Source organism: Odontesthes bonariensis, chromosome 24, assembly GCF_027942865.1.
Source record: "Odontesthes bonariensis isolate fOdoBon6 chromosome 24, fOdoBon6.hap1, whole genome shotgun sequence".
In the NCBI taxonomy this organism is placed as follows: domain Eukaryota; kingdom Metazoa; phylum Chordata; class Actinopteri; order Atheriniformes; family Atherinopsidae; genus Odontesthes; species Odontesthes bonariensis.
In genome coordinates, this window is record NC_134529.1 from 21,164,697 (window position 1) to 21,185,523 (window position 20,827).

General features: G+C 43.8%; 1 protein-coding gene across 4 annotated transcripts in view; it reads left to right on the forward strand.

The window, feature by feature from the left end:
* Window positions 1–20,827, forward strand: part of nrxn3b (neurexin 3b) — a 305,979-nt gene that overhangs the window by 67,165 nt on the left and 217,987 nt on the right. For 2 of the 4 annotated variants that reach the window (XM_075459079.1, XM_075459081.1), the window contains exons 1-3: window positions 7,315–7,612; window positions 10,332–10,355; window positions 12,002–12,163. In XM_075459079.1, the coding sequence (XP_075315194.1) occupies window positions 10,353–10,355; window positions 12,002–12,163 (165 nt within the window). In that variant the 5' untranslated portion in view covers window positions 7,315–7,612; window positions 10,332–10,352. Of the gene's footprint in view, window positions 1–7,310; window positions 7,613–10,331; window positions 10,377–12,001; window positions 12,164–20,827 lie in introns of those variants that run through there. The other 2 variants (XM_075459083.1, XM_075459080.1) reach the window with 2 other exon arrangements.

A 20,827-nucleotide genomic window follows, 5' to 3' on the forward strand; every position in this document is an offset into this window, starting at 1 on the left:
AATCAACAGCTGTAGAAAAGTGCGTACGCCAGCCCTGAAGCTGCCGTGAGGCACCGCACATTTCCCCGGTCATTTCACTCTTGATACATCTGATCGTTGACGTGAAAAGGTGCGTACGCCACTATTTTGTGCGTACGCACGCTTTGTACATGAGGCCCCTGCTCTCTCTGCCACCTCGCCTCCTGAACGCTTCCTGCATTTTTTCCGTTCTCCGAATCCCACCTCTCAGCCTCCACATCTCTCTCCGGCCTCCTTTTGTCCCCGGTCTCTTTTGTTTCCTCTGTGTCACTTCATGTTATGTTTGTCGCTCTCTTTGTCTCTGCCTTTGTCACTCTTCCCAACCCCGTCTCTGTGTGCCGACATGAAACGTGGTCTCAGACAGGTCGCCCCGCCTCGGCTTCGCAAGGTTACATGAAATACAAGATGAGAAAAGACGTGTCGGGTTGACTATTCACTTTCATCTCTTAGACATGTCGTGTGACGTTTTTGAAGCTGTCAGGAGAAGGACACATTCGGTTCAGTTTGTACGCAGTTTCCAACTGGAAGAATGCCTGACAGATCTTACGCACATAGCTCTGCTTCCGCCAATGTCAGTGCTTTTGTGCCCTGATTAAATTCAATAAATGCAAGCAATGCATCGGTAGTATTTGGCCTGTGAAATATTAACATGTGACATATTCCGCCAAATCTCCCCCCGCCACAACCCTGCCTGTTAATGCCCGCCCGCCTTTGAAGAGAGACGTCACCCGTGATGTTCCAAATTCATTTGACGGCCGCTGGTTCACCATTGAGCTCAAAGCTGCACGGTTAGCTTTAGCTCTTTAAAGAGAAGCTTCAAAATCACAACTGTTCATTTTTCGGCGACGTCAAGTAAAGTCTGAATTCCACCGTTGCTTCCAAATGATGCGACTTCCCCCAGCTTTGGTAAGAAGGAAAAGGGAGAATGGACTCGGTGGACACTGAGGAGGAGGGCTGTTCTTTTTATTTGGCCATTTATTTATTTATTTATTCATTTTTTTTAAATGCATTGTGTTGCATGACTCTGCAACCTTGAATGACTTCTCTCCCTGAGGGTGTCGCACAAAGAGCAGTAGCTAAAAGCAGATATAAGCTTTCTATGTTTAGGTCTCAGACTAGAGGGTTGTTTATCAGCAAATGCTGTGCAAACAGCCATTTGATGTGTTGGATGTCATCACGCATTGATTTCACTAGAAAAGTCTCCTTGGGACTAGCACGAGTGCTGGTTGACTGACGAGGCTCAGTGTGCAGTGAGGCCACACAACGAAAGCATCTCCAGCTCAGGCTAGGTCTCTTATAAACCTAATGTCCAGGAAAGCTGGGGAATTTTCACGACATGATATAAAAAAGTTTTAATCACAAGTCCAAAGAATTGATTTTCCACGTCTTCACTGACCACCTTCTTTGCATTTCGAAAATATAAACAAATCTGATGCCCCTAACGCACTCCAGAAAAGGTTGGGATAGAGGCATGTTTATCATTTTGGTGGCTCGTCTTTTATTTTAGTTACACTTTTTAATCCTTCGGGAACTGAGGATACTTACATATACAGTTTTGCAAGAAAAATCTGTGCTCATTTGTGCGGAATGCAAGATTTCATCTGCTCAACAATCTGTGGTTGTTGTTGTCTGATTATCTTCCTCGTAATGCACGATACATTATCATGGGGAGACAGTTTTGGACTGCAGGCACACACACACACATACACACACACTGTTGGTGAAGTCACGCTGTTGTAAGTCGTGTAGAATGAGGTCTGGCATTGTTCTGCTGAAATAACCACTTACCTCCCGACGGGAAAGATGTTGCCATGATAACAGCACATGTCTCCAAAATCACAATGCACACCTCTGCATATCTTCACAGATATGCAAGTCATCCACGCCATGGACGCTGAGTCACCTGCAGCAAAGCAAAGCAAAGCGTTGTTTCTTTTGATGACAACAGTCTGGGTGGTCTTTGTCATCTTTGGCCTGTTTGGCTTCCTCTTTGCGTAAGACAGTTGAGCAGCACACCGTGGTGAGTCTCAATGGTTTTCGAAGGCACTCTTGAGGCCGTGTGGTAATATTGATCATGGAAAGCGTGACGCTTTCTCAATGCGGTACCATCTGAGGGCTCAATCGTCCTCACCCTTAGTGCACCGAGTTTCCCCCAGATGTCCCTTTCACAATATTACGCACTGTAGATTTTGAAAGAGCAAAGTTTTTTGCGACCTTACATGGAAATTCTTTCCTGTTTTTTGAAATCCCTCACGACTCTCGGGCTGAATTTGGCACAAAGTGATCCACGATGGCCCATCCTTTGCTCGGAAGGCCTAAACTTCCGACGGAGCCTCCTTTTATAACCAATCCTGACACCCTCACCTGATTTAAGATAAACACAAGAAACTATTGCTAAATAAAAAATTAAAAAAAAGGACCAGCCTCAGTGAATAAAGATCAGTGAGCAGTGCTGACCATCATGTCATTGGGGTCATCAGGTGGGAACCTCCTTTCATCAGTGTTTCGTCTAGTTTGGCCGACGACACCTCCAGGAGGCTAGACAATGACCACTGGCGTCCCAGAGTCACTCCCCTAATGCCAACCATCACTGATCCTCACAACACAACGACCATCTTTTCTTTACATAACCACAAGCTACCCCAGCTTCTCACCAACTGCACACCAGTCAAAGCGGGGTGGGGATACAAACCCTGGTTTGGGTAGGGGGTAGAAATAGAAGAGGTAAAGATAAGTAGGAATGGGATTCAAACCCTGGTTCGGGTAGGGGGTAATGAAAGTATACAGGGTGCCAGAGGTGGAGGCAGGACAAGACACACTAGCAGATTCAGCAGACAAACTCACCTAAACAGTCCTACAATCACTAACAATGCCAGCAAAAACAAAGCCATACAAGCCAACTCACCTAAAATGGCTGCCTGGTTTTAAAAGGAATCACATGGGCCACACACTCCACTTAAATATCCTGAATTTCTTCTTTGCATCTTCCAAGAGTCTGTTTACCCTAAGTGCTCCCCCTGCTGGGCCCCCAGCTACCATTGCTTCTTCTAATCCAAATCCACTGACTGGACTTTACTGCCTCATCTGACACTTCCTTCTCTATTTTCCTCACACTCTGTCCACTTACACCCAACTCCCTCAACAATGAGACAACAGACTTTGCAACAAATCCTCTACATCCTACTTCCCTGGAACCAATTCATCTGCTGGTTCCAGTCTCCCAACTTTTTAGTGTTGTTGCTAGCATGAAATTTTGAATTGGGTAATATTTTCTAAACACAGTGGAATTGATTACTGAAGATACCCTTCAAGCAATTTCCTCTGACTTCCGTATGATAAAAATAAAGAGCAAACACATAGATTAAATTTTATTATTGCAAAATGTTCCCAAAGTTTCTGGAATTAGGGCTTACATTGCGTCATAGAACTCATTTGATTTTATTTACATAGTTGAAGTCTCTGTCCTCCCGCACTGACGAGAGACACTGCGATGTCCTGTGGTGATCGAGGAGGCAGAAGGTTTGCAGACCACAGCCCTTCGAGGTGGCAGAGCGCCGTGCTCAGAGGCACTTGATGTCAGAGTAGAGAGAGAGAGAGCTCAGGCAGCCAGGCTGTGTGTGGCGAGGAGGAGCGGAAGAGAATGGGAGATGGTAATGAAGGAGCTAATTGCTTCCAGTGGATTTTGAAATCGAACTCCAGCCCCCAGTGCTCACTCCAGGCAGCACACAAATGGAATATTGATGACTATGGCAAAAATAAGGGAAAATGACCCTGCTGCGTGATCAATATGAAAGCCACAGATCTGTGCAGAACATGTCTCAACAGGCAATACATTTCCCCCGTTTTTTATGGATCAGTATACACTTACCACAGGCTTGATATCGCTGAGGTGTGCAAATATTACATTATATCAATTTGCCCCCTTTATCATTTATAGCAACAATGTTTCATTGATGGCTTCTACAGCTGCAGAGGAAATTTGGTAATTACATCATGATAATTAATACACATATGGGAAAGGATTCAAAAAGGACATAGACATTCACTTGGTGTTATATTGTATTTTGCTGCTAATATATTGGCCTATATGGTGTGAAACCAAAGCGGAGGCTGCTTTTCTCAACTTACAGCATCTTACAACGTTCGTGTTTTTTGTTGTTTTGTTTTGTTTTTTGCACGTTCACATAACTGCCATCTAATAATGTGCACAGAGAGTTTGGTATGAGCCAGAGTTTTTTGCACGTTAAACTCTAGACTTCATGACAAAGCTCAATCAACTAGCTAAGAAATCATCATGAATTTCATGACAAAACACCTAGTTGTCACCAGCCAAATAGAAAAAAAATCACATGCACACCAACATGTAGTGGACCATAAAGTGGTACCATAAAAAAAAGGGGGGGGGGGGGGGGGGGGCGTAGTATAAAGCCTCGTTTCCACTATGCAGTCCGGTACGAGTCGGTTCAGAACGGTTCGCTTATTTCAGTGTTTCCACTACCACGAAAGCGTACAGGTCCCATGGAACCCGTTACCATTTTTGTAACCCTTCTGCTTGGGGTACCTAGCACACAGGACCGGTTCCAGGCTCTGCTCTCCGTTGTTGGAGAGGAGGCTGTGCAGCGGGAGCTCGATGGCGCTGTGCGAAACAAAAACGTTTTCCAGCTGATTGCCGCAAAAATTGCAGAGTGGTTTCAACCGGACCGCGAGCCAGTGTCGCATTAAGCTGAAGAAGCTTGGAGGTGGTTCGAAATTATGGATGTTATTTGTTATTTGCCATTTACGCTTCGGCACGCACTCCGCCCACCCCTAAGGGTCCCCTTTACAGTGGGAACACAAGCTGACCCCAAAGCGGCCTGACCCGTACCGTACCGATATGAAGTGACCTGAACCGTACTGACCTGAACTGTACTAACAGTGTGGAAACGAGGCTTAAGAGCATTGAGGAACCTTGTCACCCATTGGTTTGTGGTTAGTGATCACCATTTTGGATGTTCAGCCAAAACTGACCTGGGAACACTGTATGTGCCGTTCAAAGTGTGCTCACCCATAACTGTATATCATTTAAAGTTTTACTGTAACTCCAGAAAAGTTTGCATTTAGGAGCGGTTCAAACGAGAGAAACCAGGACAGCTTTCATACTGGGCTGTTTACAACATGATGTGTCGTGGGGAACTGACTTGCTTTTTAATCCAGCCTCATGTGGCCTTTTGAGGAAGTTTTCTGCTTGTTGTGCTTTGGTTTCCATTCTGTCTGGGAGCTTGCTACAAGCACACGAGGACAAGTCAGGAAATCACCAACGTTAGGACTCATCATTTAGGAATTACGCATGTCTTACAAAGTTTTAACGAGAGTCATTGCATTAGTTGTTGTACTTAATCGCTTAAGGCTGAAGGCTTGGGCTGACTAAGTGACTCTGACCATCTCTATGTCTGTGCTGTGAGTGTAATGCAGAAGAAAAGGGGGAAAAAACAGTCATTTATTTTAATCATGTCACTAGGAATCTCTCTGAACTCTGCAAACCTGTTTTGCAATTTGAGCAGCAATCCTTAGACAACCTAATTAGAGTAAGCTGGATAGATGAGGGGGAGTTGCCATGACAATAACCCTTCTGGCTTGGGTCAGGTGAGAGCAGACAAGATCAAGTTTCTGGAACTGATCTGAAGGATTACAATGCTGCAGGTGTACAAATTGAGCTTACACACAGCGGTTCTTCCTTAGATCCTTTCAGTTTGTCCCCTTCACAGTCTAACAGAGTTAGAAAATTGATAAACCAGAATCCGTCTCACCAAACCATGTTTATCTCTCGGTGTGCCATTAGGTACATGCAAGGGGCCTCCGACCTAACATGCTCAGCAGTATCTATTGTTGAAGTGCAACTGCCTTTCCCTTGTCCGGATATGCAAGGATATGTAACCACGTTGCTCAGATCCACATCGATATTTGATTAACCGTCGGGACAGTGGAACTGACAGGTCACATCTTGTGTAATTGCACCACTGACATTTTGTTTGTGACGTACGACACAATACATAAGCATAACTCTCCATGCTGTGGACGCCTGAATGTTTTTCTGTATCTCCATGTCTCAGTGGTAATAATAGGTCTCTACTCCTCTGGCACAGCAATGAGGGCTTTCAGTGAGCTTTTGTTGCCTCCCGTGCTACTTCTCCCCCTCTTTCGTCTGCGTCGCGTGAAGACTTATGCTTGATGCCGGAGGATGACTTTCTATACGACCGGAATCAGCTCCCCATCATCTCACAGCCTCGCTCCGCTTTCCATTTGTTTTCTCACGCAGTGTAGATATTCTCGTTTTTCTCTCTGTCTGTATCTCTGCCAGCTCCATGGCACCGCTCCCTCGTGTTTACGCACTTGTCTGATCCAGCACAGCAAATGAAAGCTTTCCGGCTCGAAGGCCTTGCGCTTTCTAACCCTTTCTTTCCTCTCGTGCGTCTTCGCGCTCCCGTTGTTGTGCCCTTTGCCGTGACCTCACGAAGGAACATGCAGGACACAGTGAAGACGAAATGACTCATTGAAAACTGTTCTGTTGGTAGGCAACGATGGACGTTGACAGTTCTGCTTCTGAAGGTTGAAATTGCTGAAAGGTGATGCCTTAGAACGTCGTGTCCTTCTCTGTAACAAAGGAATTCAGAATCAAACTGATCCCTGCGTAAGAGGCAGCAGGGGATGTGTCAATTATTTCAGATCGTGAGGAAACAATACTCCTCTGACCCACTCTTTCTGTCGACAGTCTTCGCTTTCTGTCAACCCAGCAACTTTATTTTTGCTCTCATCCTCGATCCCCCGTGTCTCACCTTACTCCACATGCGGATATAAAAAAAAAATGGGCTCAGGAAGTCATTTTGCTACAATGGAGTGATATAAAACTGTAAAATCAGACTATGTTTGATTTGTGTTCGCCATTAGCAGGGAATAGTGTTCCATCATAAGTAGTCTGCCTGTCTAGAGGCTGTATGTGAAACCTAAACCCACGGTCATACAGATAGGATTTTATGATCTCAACTGAATGATGGGATTATTGGAGCTGTAATTATGGTGAGCAGTGCATTGTGTGTGTGAGTGTGTGGGTGCTTGCTTAATGTAACCTTCTCCTTCAGCAGGCACCAGTTGCTCAGGCTGCCTCGCCATCGATGCAGGGACAAACACGGATGCTTGGTTCACCTTTAGCGGTTAATGTGAGAATCAGCGTGATGATCACTGTCTGGCTTTCGTCGTCTTCTCGATGTAGAATCCTCAAAAGTAACATTTAGGTTCTTTTTCTCTTGTCGTTTCAGCGAGGGAGGAGAACGTGGCCACCTTCCGTGGCTCGGAGTACTTCTGCTACGACCTGTCGCAGAACCCCATTCAGAGCAGCAGCGATGAGATCACGCTGTCCTTCAAGACCTGGCAACGCAACGGCCTCCTCCTCCACACGGGGAAATCGGCAGATTACGTCAACCTGGCGCTAAAAGATGGGGCGGTTTCCCTCGTCATTAATCTGGGCTCTGGGGCCTTCGAGGCCATCGTGGAGCCAGTCAATGGAAAATTCAATGACAACACCTGGCACGACATCAAAGTGACACGCAACCTGAGACAGGTAACCAGGGGTAACGGTGATAGACGGAGTTTGGAGACAGGCCTTTTATCTATTCGTTTTATAAGCCACCTCCAAGAGCTTTTGAGAGGGAGCTGCCATTAAGAAGGTCACCTTTTCCTGATTGGTTGTCATTTCATCACTACGATTCAGAGACATGGTTGAGACGGACTTCATTATACATTTATTTGTCTTTACGGTGACACGAATTCCTCTTCATTTGCTTTCATTATCTTATTTCTTTCATATGAAATGAACCATTAATGAAACAGGAAAAAGCAGTTCCGTGGCAGATGAATGATGTTATTATCCAGATCTCTATTTTCCCAGATGCTACCTTTGATTCTTTTTATTGGCACATTGAGCAGAAGTTCCTTGTTTATCCATTTTGAAAGTCATCTGATAATGCTGTTATTTTTCACTTCAACGTTCCACTGGCAAGAAATACGGAACTCTTGGAGAATTTTCATTTCATTCAGCTGTTTTTTGTTGTGAACGGGAAAAAAAACAAATCACAGATGTAGCTCAGAACTCTCCTTTAAAAGCTGCATGTTCTGGGTTTGTAAGACAAATTTTTTTTTTTAATTCTCTTATTCGCATTTCTTAAATATGCATGAATATAAAATAGGTCTAAACATGCAGAGCAGGCTGCAGTTGAAAGAGGGTGATTGAAGAACTATGAAGAACTGTTTCGACTGGCTGATTTGACAGGAAACAGGAGCCCAACAAGCTGTCTGTTGAAATAAAGGATTCTAAAACTCCTTGATGAGGGTAATTCAAGACAAAGTGTGGCAAAACACTTTTGGTTTCCAGTCCGCTGTGTCTAAGATTTTGAGTAAGTCCAAACAAAACGGGAAATGTTGTAATAAGGGAGACAATGAAGACGTTTAAGTGTCAGGTGATGCCAATGGGCATGTTTGAGACTAGATTGAAAGAAACTAGCTGAAGGAAACGGGATTTATATCCAAAAAAAGCCAAATATAAACCATCGCTAAAAAACCTAAAAAGGTGAATGGGCCGCAGATGATTGGATGAAAGTTAGATTCAGCAATGAATAGCCAGTCTGCATTTGGCAGGGAGATTAACTTACCGATGGAAAGCAAAGACGACTGTCTGAAGAAAACTAACAAATGTCCACATTCAGGCATTGATGTCAGGGAATGGGGATCATTACCTCCACAGTGAATGCACAGGAGTGCTTTGAAATGTTGGACTTTCTTCCCTCTTGTCAATTAAAAGGAGGTTTGGGGACGCTGAGGTCACTTTTCAGGACGATAATGCCTCCTGCCACAAAGCAAATAGCCTTAAAACTCAACGAGGTGGCCTGCAAACAGTCCAGAGCTCCATCTAAGAGAAAACTTTACGGTGGAAATTGGAAAAAACTAAAAAAAAAAGAGGATCTGTCCCTACACGAGAAAGTTGGAACCTGACTGAGGAAGAATACCGTTTTTTTTCAATTAATTTTCAATTTTCAATTTTTTCAATTAAATTTTTTCAATTTCAAATCCTCAAAGAATTCAAGCTGCCACGAAAGCCAGAGGAGCTAATACAAAGCAACAGTATTGATTTGTATGGTTCATAAAGCATTTGCTACTACTTGATCTGAAAAATAGTACGCCTTTAATTCCAACTATTTCATTCAATTTATTGGAGGCATGATACACAGAGGCAGAATGTTCAGCTGATAAATGAAATAGTCGGGTATCATATCTGTGACTTGTGCTTTTTCTACAACATTAAACAGCTTAATGGACATCCCCCCCAAGAGTGATGATTCCATATTTCTTGCCACAGGTTGCATTAGGTGCTGTTGCTGTCTCCTTGCTGTGAAAAAAAACTGCCGCTGTTGTTGGGACTCTTTACTCCAAACCAGGCAGTGTGTCTGCCCCTGTGAGCCAGCCATTAACGCTTTGTCACTTTACAGTTATTGTTCAATATTTTCCTTCTGCTATTCACAGTTAGCTATGAATCAATAGAGGTCTTCAGAGGCTTTAGGAAGATGGTAAATGACTGATAAGAAACAGTAGCGTGCGGAGGTTAATGCTAACTACGGAACGTGGGGTTGTTTCATTGTTTCAGTCGTCCTTTAGTTTGTCAGGTGAGGCAGCACAGAGCGGCGCGACATGTAAATGCTGTTTTTATGACCCTCCTTGACAGTAAGCCTTTGTCCCAGTGGTTGGCCTAGAACACCCCTGACAAGCATAATGCAGTTTTAGGGGGGTTAGAAGCTGAGGGGCAAGGGCTGTTTGCCTGCTTTCTTCCCTCTCTCTACAGATCTGTCTTTCTTTCACTGTCATTTTATTTCCTCTTTTGAAAGGCGCACTTTGAAAGAGTGAAAGTGGGAAAAACACTACATGTTTTGTTAGAATTCAAGCCATCCGATGCCAATTTTGATCTGGAGGTCACTTCATCTGACGGTACTTCTTCGTACTGTTTTTGTGCAGGACTCTCATGTAGAAAATTGGCCTCGGATGGCACCTTTTGGTACTGCTGTGCACGTCTGACAAATCATGTAGCGCTTATTTGCCACTACACTAACTCACCCATGATATAAGTCATTTGTTTTTATACTAACCAGTATCTAACCAACTAATGTACTAACTAACTAACATCCTAATTCTTCATCGTTGCTTTTGTTTTTTTGGTTTTCTGTCCATCCTTATTAACAACCTTTTTTGTTCACTATTCTGTTGATTTCCTTTCTTCCCCTTTTTCTGGAAAGCAATCAGGCATTGGACACGCTATGGTAAACAAACTACATTGTCTGGTAGATATCATTCTTATTGTCTTTTTTTTGGGTTTGCCGTGTGTCCCCTCCCCCTCTCTTCTTTTATTCGTTCTCTTTGAGTTCCATCCTAGACACTCTTATCAAAAAATGAGGAGATGGGTTTGTATTACCAGGCAATTCTTTCTTCGCTTCTTCTCAATTTCCTCCCTGACCTGCCAACAACCTCCTTCTTTACCCCACAATCCCCCATCCTGTTCTTTTCACTTTGGCTTTTACTTTTTCTCTCTTTTGTTTCCTCCACATTACTACAGATTTCCAACAAGTAAAAAAAGACACAAAAAAAATAAAAATAAAATAATTGACCTCTTTGCCTTTTGTCAGGGCAATTTTCCTTTTTATCTTTTATTTCTCTTTTTTTTTTTTTCTCCACACAAAAAGTCCCCATTTTTTGTGAGGACTGTCGTCCAGAACTGACAGAAGCTTACCACAATCCCTAAGATGGTGACCTCGACAACGAGCCCGAAAAGAGAATCTACCAAAACGTGGCAACCCTTCATTGCGGGAGCTCTGACAGTTGTTTCAAACTCACTATGGCGCATGGCATGCCCACACTTCATTGAACATCCCAAACTCATGAAACCTCAGCCCTGCCGCCCAAGAATAACCACTAACAATCTAATTCATTCACTCACCTTCCACCCATCACTCACTTTGCCCTGCCTGTGTGTGTGTTTTTTTGTGGCATGCTGGTGAAAGTGGTGTTTGTGTGTGTGTGTTTTGCTAACTCTGATAACCCCTTGGCCCATATGCAGAACACTTCCAAGAATAAGCATTCTGATCTAGGATTCCGGGTCTGGTTGAGTGACACTGATGATGTAACCATGACGCCTGAGCTCAAACCTGATCAGCATCAGCTATTCTGAGCATTTGTTTGAATATGGGCCCTGGTCTTGATCATGCATGAGCCTCTGTTGCATGTCCCAGATTTGTATGGCACCATTGATCCACTTAAACCCTTACATGTCCGGTTCACTGTGTTTAATTTGCCTTCTAACAGTAATGCCCTCCGTTTGCACATTGACGTGGTGTGAAAAGTCTCCCTTTGTTTTGCATGGTGCGTGGATATATAGATGTAGACGTCCGGAAGTAAGGAGAGAGTGTGAGACTGTTGGTGTGCGAATGAGCGTGCGTGTGAGCGTGCGTGTTTGCAAGTGTCCAGATACCTGTACTGTAAATGTGTGTCTGCAGTAAGAGATAAATCCCGAAACCTAAGACAAGTGGAATCAATTTGTCCTTGGTTTGAACATTGTACTAACCCTTCCCCCGACCTGAAGTTTCAGATTCAAACCTAGGATCCATTCTCTTACCCCCATCAAAGATAAAGAAAATATGCCTCTGCCATATTTTCTTTACCTGTCCTGTGAATCCTTTGGCAAAAAAATACAATGAATAAAAAAAATTCCATTAACAAAATCCAAACGCTGTCTGGTCCAAAACAACCGCATCAAGGTACTAAATCATTCTGGTAATTAAAGAAAAAGTTTGCAAAGCTCATTTCGAATGCAGACCAAGGGTTTTTTTCTTTTCTTTTTTTCTATACACAGCACACATTCAAATCCCAGAGTGTAATGACTTGGCTTTGGCTATGTGTTACCCCCCAACAGGTGACAATCTCCGTTGATGGGATCCTCACCACCACCGGCTACACCCAGGAAGACTACACCATGCTGGGCTCAGATGATTTCTTCTACGTTGGGGGGAGCCCCAGCACTGCGGACCTGCCAGGATCCCCAGTTAGCAACAATTTTATGGGCTGCCTTCGAGAGGTAGGAGAAGCTCAAAGGGAGCAGGTGCATTATTAGTATGTTCAATAAGTCCCTGTAAATGCTACATATATGTGTTGAGGAACTTTTGTGGTCATGTATGTGAAGGTCTCTCCTGGTGTTGCTTAACCAGTACAGCTGTCTTTGAAATGTACAAAAACAGCGATCAACACACTCCCAACACTGAGCAAAGAGTCGAATTGCATTGTCAATTAAAGCTGCTGAGTCGGCTATAGCATCTGAGTCTCAATATTCCCCCCCCCCCCCCCACACACACACACGCTTAATCTCATTCATAACACTTACTGCAGCTTGTGTGTGAGAAAATATCCCAAAATTGCTTCTGTCACATGTAATTTGCAGCATCAGCTTGAGTGTGCTGCTAAAACGCCTCCCGACGGGCAGCAATCTGGAAGAAATATTTGCTTATGATGAAATGGGGGGAAAGCGTAGTTGTTTTGGGACACTTGTAATATATTTGCTGGCTCTTTGAGCCAAAAAAAGAAATGTATTAAGGGCCTTGTTATTTACCTGCCCTGTTTTGCCCACCATTACTTACTCTGCAGCAAGTGATGATAATAAAGAGAGGGCTGGTGGCTCTTCGGGGCTGTAAAAAAAAAAAAAAGGGACTTCATCGATTTCTGCACTCCAGTAGCTGTTTCCGACTTAGTGTTGTGTTTTTACGTGGGAGTCAGTGGAAGTTTCTGTCCTCATATACAGAACTTAACAGTACCGTGCCACCCTTCATTTCTTTATAATTCTCCTCTGAAGATCCTGAATTTCTGAGTTTCCTTTTTAAACTCGTCTTTAGCATTTAGTTTTGCAGACTTACTGAAGGCCTTTCAAAGCTTTTCTTTGGACATGAACTGCCGTTTCATTCACTTTCATATCTCGTCCTTGTCACTGGCCATTTTCGGACGGCGGGGATTTTTTGTTTGTTAAGCCACTTAACACACATTTATGATTCTTTCAAAGCATAAAAAAAGGCCCCTATGAACCAGCCTTGTCTTCACATTACAAATAACTTTTAATTTAACTTTTTAATTCTAATTTGTGTCTTTTGGCCCGTTGTTAATAGCTCTCAAAGACACAGCAAACAGAAATAGCTCGAGCCTCCATTCTCTCATCCCGGCTGTTTTTCCGTCCCGACTCAATCCTCTCAATTTTGTCAGTAGCCCGTTAAGTCTGTTGATGTGCTGGCTAAAGTTGCGGGCTGCAGACCAACAGGCACTGGGTTTGGGCGTGGTTATGGGAAAGTCGCCTCGTCTGTGTGTTTTTTGGGGGTTTTGACTGAGCAGCCCAGACTGCTGTTCCTTCAGTCATTAGCCTCATCCATCCTAAAACTGCTGTGACCTCTGTGGGCCTCCCTCACAGAGACAGAGACATATTTACCGGCATGCTCCATGCATTTCCCGCAATGACCAAGCCACGTCTGCACTTCTAACCCAATGTTTTCCCCGCCTGACTTTTCACTTTATTCAATCGTTTGATTGATTTCTTTTCCGTAACCGATCACAAAGCGATTCACTTAGATGGCACAGGTCTTGACGGGAGCTGCCTCACTGTACTTTTTTGTATCATCAGAGTCATAGATAAACAAACACAAGATGGTCGATGGGAAAGAATGCTCAAAATCAGCACAACACGCACCCTGTAATGACATTTTTTTCCCCTCTGATGGAATTGGGTTCCTTTTGCACCATGGAAGGATTTCTCCTTCGGTCTCTAAGCACAGCTAAAACATGCTAAGCATCAAACTAATGTGAGTTTCTTGCCTCTTGCTATACAGTTCAGCTGTTTTGTGTAAAGTCTGCTTCTACAACTCAAGCATAATCGTTTCGGTTTGAATCCCCCATTAGTTCTTTAGTTCATTCCGGATGATTGATTTAAGTTGTTTGGAGAGGGAATGGGGCCGCTCTTCTGTTCACCGATTCGCGGCGCGTTCTCACACAAGAGCCGAATTGATCCCCGCCTGACCTTCCTCACCTGTACTCCGGTGTAGGCAAAACATTAGCGACTCAATGAGATGCAGCCGGTCTTCAGTCTGGCAGGTGCGCCACAGTTTCTGATCATGTTTACGTTGTTAGCGAAACGTTGATAAGGCTGTGGAAATGTCAGTCCACTGAGAAGATCAGAAATGAAAAAAACTGAATGTCGATAGTCATGTTCATGACTGTGGAAGTTGTGAAAGTTCTGTCAAAATGTTTTATTGGTTTATAGATGAAAAGCATTACATGCATTAGCCTACTGTGCAAAAATCTTGCTCATTTCTTTGTATTTTGCTTTCGAGGAAACACTTTCTTGTAATCTTTTAAGGTGATCCTAAGCTGGTCGAACAAGGTTCTGGCCGTGTTGAGCAATAAAGGTCCTCATACCAAATATTGACTTAAAAGCTCGTGAGAATTGTACAATTCCTGTTTTTTTTGTCCTGTCTCATATAGTGTATTTCCACACACGTTTCAATACATTTTTTTCCTCGTTCCATTTAGAAAGGAATCGTTTACATAAAGAAACAAGGAGAAGATTTCTGCACAGTGCTCTGCATTTTAAAATGCTTCGAGTTGGATTGATCCTCATTATTTGGCCGTTTGTGGGCAAAATTTGCAGTCGGTTGCAAAATGCATTTTTTGCAGATTTCTGACATATACTTTAAGCAAGCATTTGTCTGTTTACACACGCAGCTTTAGCACTAATTTGCACTCTTTGCCTTCAGCAACTTCATACACACGCCACACATTTGATGCTTTGATATTCCCCCTCCTACTAGCTGTGTTTTGGCATGGCCCCCACTTCTGGGGGCGATATCTGACTCTTCGGCTGCTTCATGTTTATCTGTGTTCATTAACTAGTCAGTGAAATGCAAAGGCAGTTGTGTCTGTCATGTGTCTCGAATGTTATCTGAACAAGCGTGACTCAGCCCGGGTTGGCTCGCGAGCGAGTGAGAGCGTAGCGTGGAGAGAAACCGTGGAGGTGATTCACAGTGCGGTTGAGCAGTGGCAGTGCTGTTTGATTTTCAACTCTTCATCATATGTTGCTCCATTAATCTGGCGTGGTGCTGGCTGCTTCCCAGGACCATGCAAATTGCTCACAGCAGGCCTTGTGATCTCGCCTCTCATGCCTTTATTCATTTGCTATATTTGTTTGATCGCTTCGTGAGGCACACGATGTGTATTCCTCTGTACAGTAGGTGTGTGTTTGCATGCACGCTCTCACCTACATGCTCTCCTTATGCATCATGCCTCTCTCTCACTCTGCCCCTCTTTCTCTCCTACACTGTGTTCATTCTGTCCCGAGTCCACCAGTTTTCCCAAAATAATGAGAGAGTGATTCTGCTGAGTTCGGTCCATTATTCATACCAGAATATTTCAGTATTTTGGATGCAAATCTGGCTACGGAACTTTTAAAAATGTTGCTGTTTCTGGTTATAACGTCGATCTTTCTGAGTTGATGGATAAGATGGTGGAGGCATGCGCTGCGACAGTCAGTCTGGCAACAAAAGAGATGCTGCACACTGCCATTTCTGCCTTTTTTCTCGTGTGCACTCCTCGCTGCACTCATGTGCACCTCAAGGCTGCATGAGATGTCATCCGTACACAACACAAACACGCTCGTGTTGTGCCACGTGGGTCGCAGCGCGTCACATGACCAGCGGGCAGCCGGTCGCTTCATTCTCCGGTCGGCCTGATATTTGCTCCCCCCCCGCTTCTAGCATCCCAGGCACCCGTGGCGGCACTACGGCTGCGGATGGCGACTTGTGTCAGACCGTGGGGGTGGCTGGGACATGCACTGACATCTCTGCTGAGAGAGGAGGAGCGGTGATGAGTTGCAAGCAGGAGGCGGAATGTGCGCGGGGGGTGGGGGTGGCAGAGTTCAGTCAAAGATAGGTGAATGCCAGGATATGGGGGACTGAAACCAAAAAAAAAAAAACGGCCGATAATGGCTGGAGATCGAAAGAGTAATAAGAAAAGGGACAAAAGACAAATATTTGACATTTTGAAAGGAACGTTGTCGTCATCAGTTCTGTGTTAGTCACCGTACTATGTTGCAGGCTTGTTTTTTTGTTTTTTTTTCCCCCTTGTGCACCAAATGCAAATGTCACCACGTACTTGTAATTATTTGACTTTTTTAAAAAAAAGAAAAAACGTCCCCGTAGTAGGCCAAACAGTGATGGATGGGCGCGAACCGCAGACTTTAATGGAATGCCTTCACCTTTCATCCAAAGTCCCCCAGAAGGCTAAGCTGTGACTCCAGCAAACAATTGCTGCGTGCAGGTTTATGCTTTTTGCATCACGTGCAAACTGTCCTGTCCTCCAACTATTGGCTGCTTTAAGACCACACCTTGAACCCCTCCTGGGTTACATTCATGTGTCGACACAACACTGAAACACTTCAGTCACTTCCTAGTTGGGTTTAAGGCAGTGACATGAATTGGTTTGCAGAAAAATATCATGGCTTGGGTTCAAATACATTCTGTATACAACACCACAGTCAGTAATGGATGCCATCTTTGTTGCTGGATGTTTGTTGCTTTGGTGACACTTTTTCCCATACTTGGGTGTAGCCAACAATCCCCTTGGTTAATGGTTAGAACTTAATTACATTATCTCTTCTGTCCCCATGTTGTCGTCGCCGGCGCCCATACAGTCTTTGAACGTACTGTAGTTATAGGTCAGTCTTGCCTGCATGAGCATACGACCCATGGGGTTTGTTTTTGGGAGGTCAGCCTCACAAATGGCGTGAGGTCATTTCTTGACGTTTAATGGACTGGATGAGAGGGTTGAGAGGTTGGAATGAGAATGGGAATGGTTGAGGAACATGACAGAATTTCTGCTGAGGAGGACCCCTGTGGGTAAGATTGAGGGTCGGTGTTGACCCCACTGCGTAAAGGTCCCCTCATGGCCTCACACAGGTGTGGCCTAATCATATCATATCCAGTGCAAAACTACAAATGTATTCCTTGTGGCACAAACAAAGAGATACGGCCCTACAACACAGCAATTCGTCAAAGAGGGAGAGTCTCTATCGCTGAAGTGAAGCTTCGTGATATATGGCCAGGCTGTAAAATGTTCAGAGGCACAGCCCTGTCTCAAGAAAACTGTTTTCCCTTCAAGTTGCAGTAGTAGCGCAGCAGAGTTAGAAATGAGCTTGAGAAATGTTTAAAGACAGCAAAAAGAAACAGAGAGAAGGGATGATCAAATTCCCTCTGCAGGTGTGACCCCGAGGGGTGTGGAGGTGCAGGCTGGGGTCGTAACCGCAGAGGCCGAGGTTTTTGTTTTGGAGCTGGGAAGCAGGAGCCCGAGTGGCGAGTTCAGGGGCGAGTTAATGTGACGGATTGAACGGGACACCTCGCCGTGTGCGTTTCTGAGGGGGCACTGTTCATGTCGCAGTGGATAGTGGATCACTGTGGCAATGCTGAGGTTGCCTGCCTGGGCAAGATTTGCTCCATTCTCATTAAAGGTTTTTTTTCCACTTAAATCACAAAAACATTCTCCTCCTGAATCACGTGAGACATTGCGTATGGAAAAATGTTCTCCGGTTATATTTTTTAAGTGTCATGGTTCTTACTTTCCTTATATTTCCGGATAACACTTTTCACTATTTTTCACGCAGGAGATAAAACGCCCTTAGGAGATCAGGCGAACGTTGTATGCATTTCTCTCTGTAATACTGCATTTGCGTATTTGCACATGAAAGTAAGTGCACTTGTATATATTTTGTGCCTGCATGGTCTGTTCTGCCCTATGAGCACCTTCTGTGTTTGCATCTTGACTGCACTTCAGTGGAATTACCTTCCTCCTTCATTAACAGTGGGGCTAAATCAGCAGCTGACAGCAGCTGCGGCTGGGGCCAAAGGGACATAAGCACTGATTTGAAGTAGATAAGGGCGGAGATTGTGCACGAATGTGTGTCTCTGTGAGCCAACCCTGCGCTTCTACCCGCCTGCCCTTCCCTCTCCCATCCCTCCTCGTAGCCTTACTGAGGCTCGATCAATACACCATCCTGGGGAAGAGATGCAGGATCTTGACTTTATGGAGTTGTTTCAGTCCCCTGTGTGTGCATTATGAATGGGCCCCATAAGGCTGCTGATAGGCTACAGGATAGTGTAGCAAAGCACAGCCATAACAAAGGAAAAGATGAGCTGCAGTGTCGGGTTCCTGTTTTATAACATCATTTTCATCACCTTACTGATCAGCCTGCAGCGGGACAGACAAAAATCATAATCCCAAAACAGTAAAGGGATAGTTGGGTGGAAGATTAGTACGGACCAGAGCAACACTGCGGCACCTGGGAGTGTTTGTGCTCTCAGTAGCTGTTTGGGACCGTTTGTGTTATAAGAGAAACAATTGATCTTAGTTCATCTTTCAGCTCCTGGACAATTCTTCTTAATATGTGTCAAAGACATGAACTTGTTCATTTTGAACAAGTTTGAGCAATTTGCATCGAAGGAACCATCACGGGGCGAAAAAAACAAAAAGAAATCCTCCTTTTGATTTAATGCCGCAAACGAGCAGCAGTAAAGCCTCTCTTCTTTTTCCCCTCTCTCTTTTCATGTTATATTCAGTTTGTTCTGTTGCCCAAGAGAAGCCTGAAAGGGGAATATAAGGTATTATTATTCAGAGAAGAAAAGGGCATTAAAAACATCAGTGTTTTAGAGAGATCACTGACTGTCGTTAAATCTCGAGCCGCATTGCTTCAGTCTGTGAAACATTATTTGTACAATCATCTCAGTTTTTTTTATGTAACGCATAACTTCGCAGCTGCTTGGGTAACTGCGGTTATTGCTCCTGTTGATGGATAAGAGTTAGAGGGCAGTTTCGTGGCCTTCTTTTTCCCTCAGATCTTGAGGTTAGCTGACAGGCATTAGCAAAGAGTTGCTTTGTTTTTAAACACGGGGGAGTGGAAGGTGGAATATGACAACCCAATCTAATGAGATATGTTATATGTTGGTCCGCGGCTTAAAACACTGGAGCTTTACAGCAAAAGATTTATAGAAATGTTTTCCGTTTTCCACACTGCTTATGTTACACATTTGTTCAGCATTTACCCACATTTCTAGCTCCTCGATGACTTTCACCTGCCACGTGTCGCTGCATATTGTTGGTTTGGAGTAGAGTGCACGTTGTGGCTCTGGTGGCTGTCATGCACGACTGGCTGCTAGCTTGAGACCCGACCTTTCATTTCTCTACTTTAGCCAATAGTTCGGGTTAGGGTTAAAAGCAACTTGTTTACAGTTAAAATTATGCAATCCAATTCGGCAGATTTTATTATATATATATATTATATATATATATCCAACCACCAATACGAAGTGATGAAATAATAAGCTATGAAAATGTTATTCTATATATAATATAAAACTTAATAAATGAAAGAGGAAAAAACAACAAAAACTCACTCTGCTAAGAGGAGGGCAATTAACTATAAACCAAACCAAAAATCACTCGCTAAGGAGAAAAACAACTTCATACTAGAAACAAAACAACTAAATGCACTCCTAAAAACCGGAGGCTCTACAAAATCTTTGAAACGTTATCTATAACAAAAGTCACTCCTAAAGGAGGCTATCAAAAATGGCTATGAAAACTCAAGACTAGTTTACGTAATTTACAAAAAAAAAATCACTCGCAAGGAGGCAAAGAATCGTGGCTTAGTATTCGAATTAGCAAGTCAAGGCAAGGCAAGGCAAGGCAAGGCAAGGCAAGGCAATTTACAATTTACAATTTTGTTCCGACGAATTCAGCGCTACTAAAGCTAGCCGCAGAGAGCAACGCACTTCCAGTTATTTTCACAAAATAAAATATCCGTTGCCTTTTAGGGAAAGCCATTACGATACAATTGGTGCTTTTGTTTTGAAAACAGGAAGTGAACCTACCCTCGTTGTAACTAGCTTGAAACTGCCGTTTTAAAAGGAAATGACGATCGGCGATGTAAAGTTACGTTGCATCTTGGGTAGTTTGAGTATGAGTAGTAACACAGCCCTTTTACAGACAGCCGTTCCGCTTCCTATTCGCTCCATTATACAAAATTTGGCTGCAGTTCAGTTGATTTTGTCTGGGGGCGCTGGCGAGCGAGTGCAGAATGACCATTGGCCATAGGGCTGGCGCTAATAACTCAAAAAATGTGGCTGAAACCTGAAAATATTACTGTGATTTCTGACAGAGGAATGTGGATTTATATCAAAAGTACAATAACCTGGGAGTTATATCTTTCTGTTTCCTTACAGGTCTGGCATTTGCGAGTCAGTCTCCACTGGCATCTAGCTAACGGAATCTGAAGAACGCCCGGCTGATTACAACCGGCTGCTTTACAGCACTCGTCCACTGTACCAGAGTGCTAACCTGGTGCTGCTAACAACAACCAAAGCTTAAAGTTAGCAAAGCCCACAACTTTAATATGCTTTATAGTACCTATTCTAGCCACGCAGACCCATAACAGGATGCACAAGCTGAAATCTGTAACTATTTGAGCTAACACCTCTCTGCTAGCTCAGCGCTAGGACTGACCATGCCATAAAGTGATGCCACATGCGTGACGTCACTCGTGATGCAATACTGACAATAAATGTGTATTTTAAAAAAATCTAGTGAGTCTAAAAAATCAAACCAAGTGCCGTTTGAAAGGATAATTTATCCTGCCTTTAGGAAAATTAAAATGAAAAAATATAAA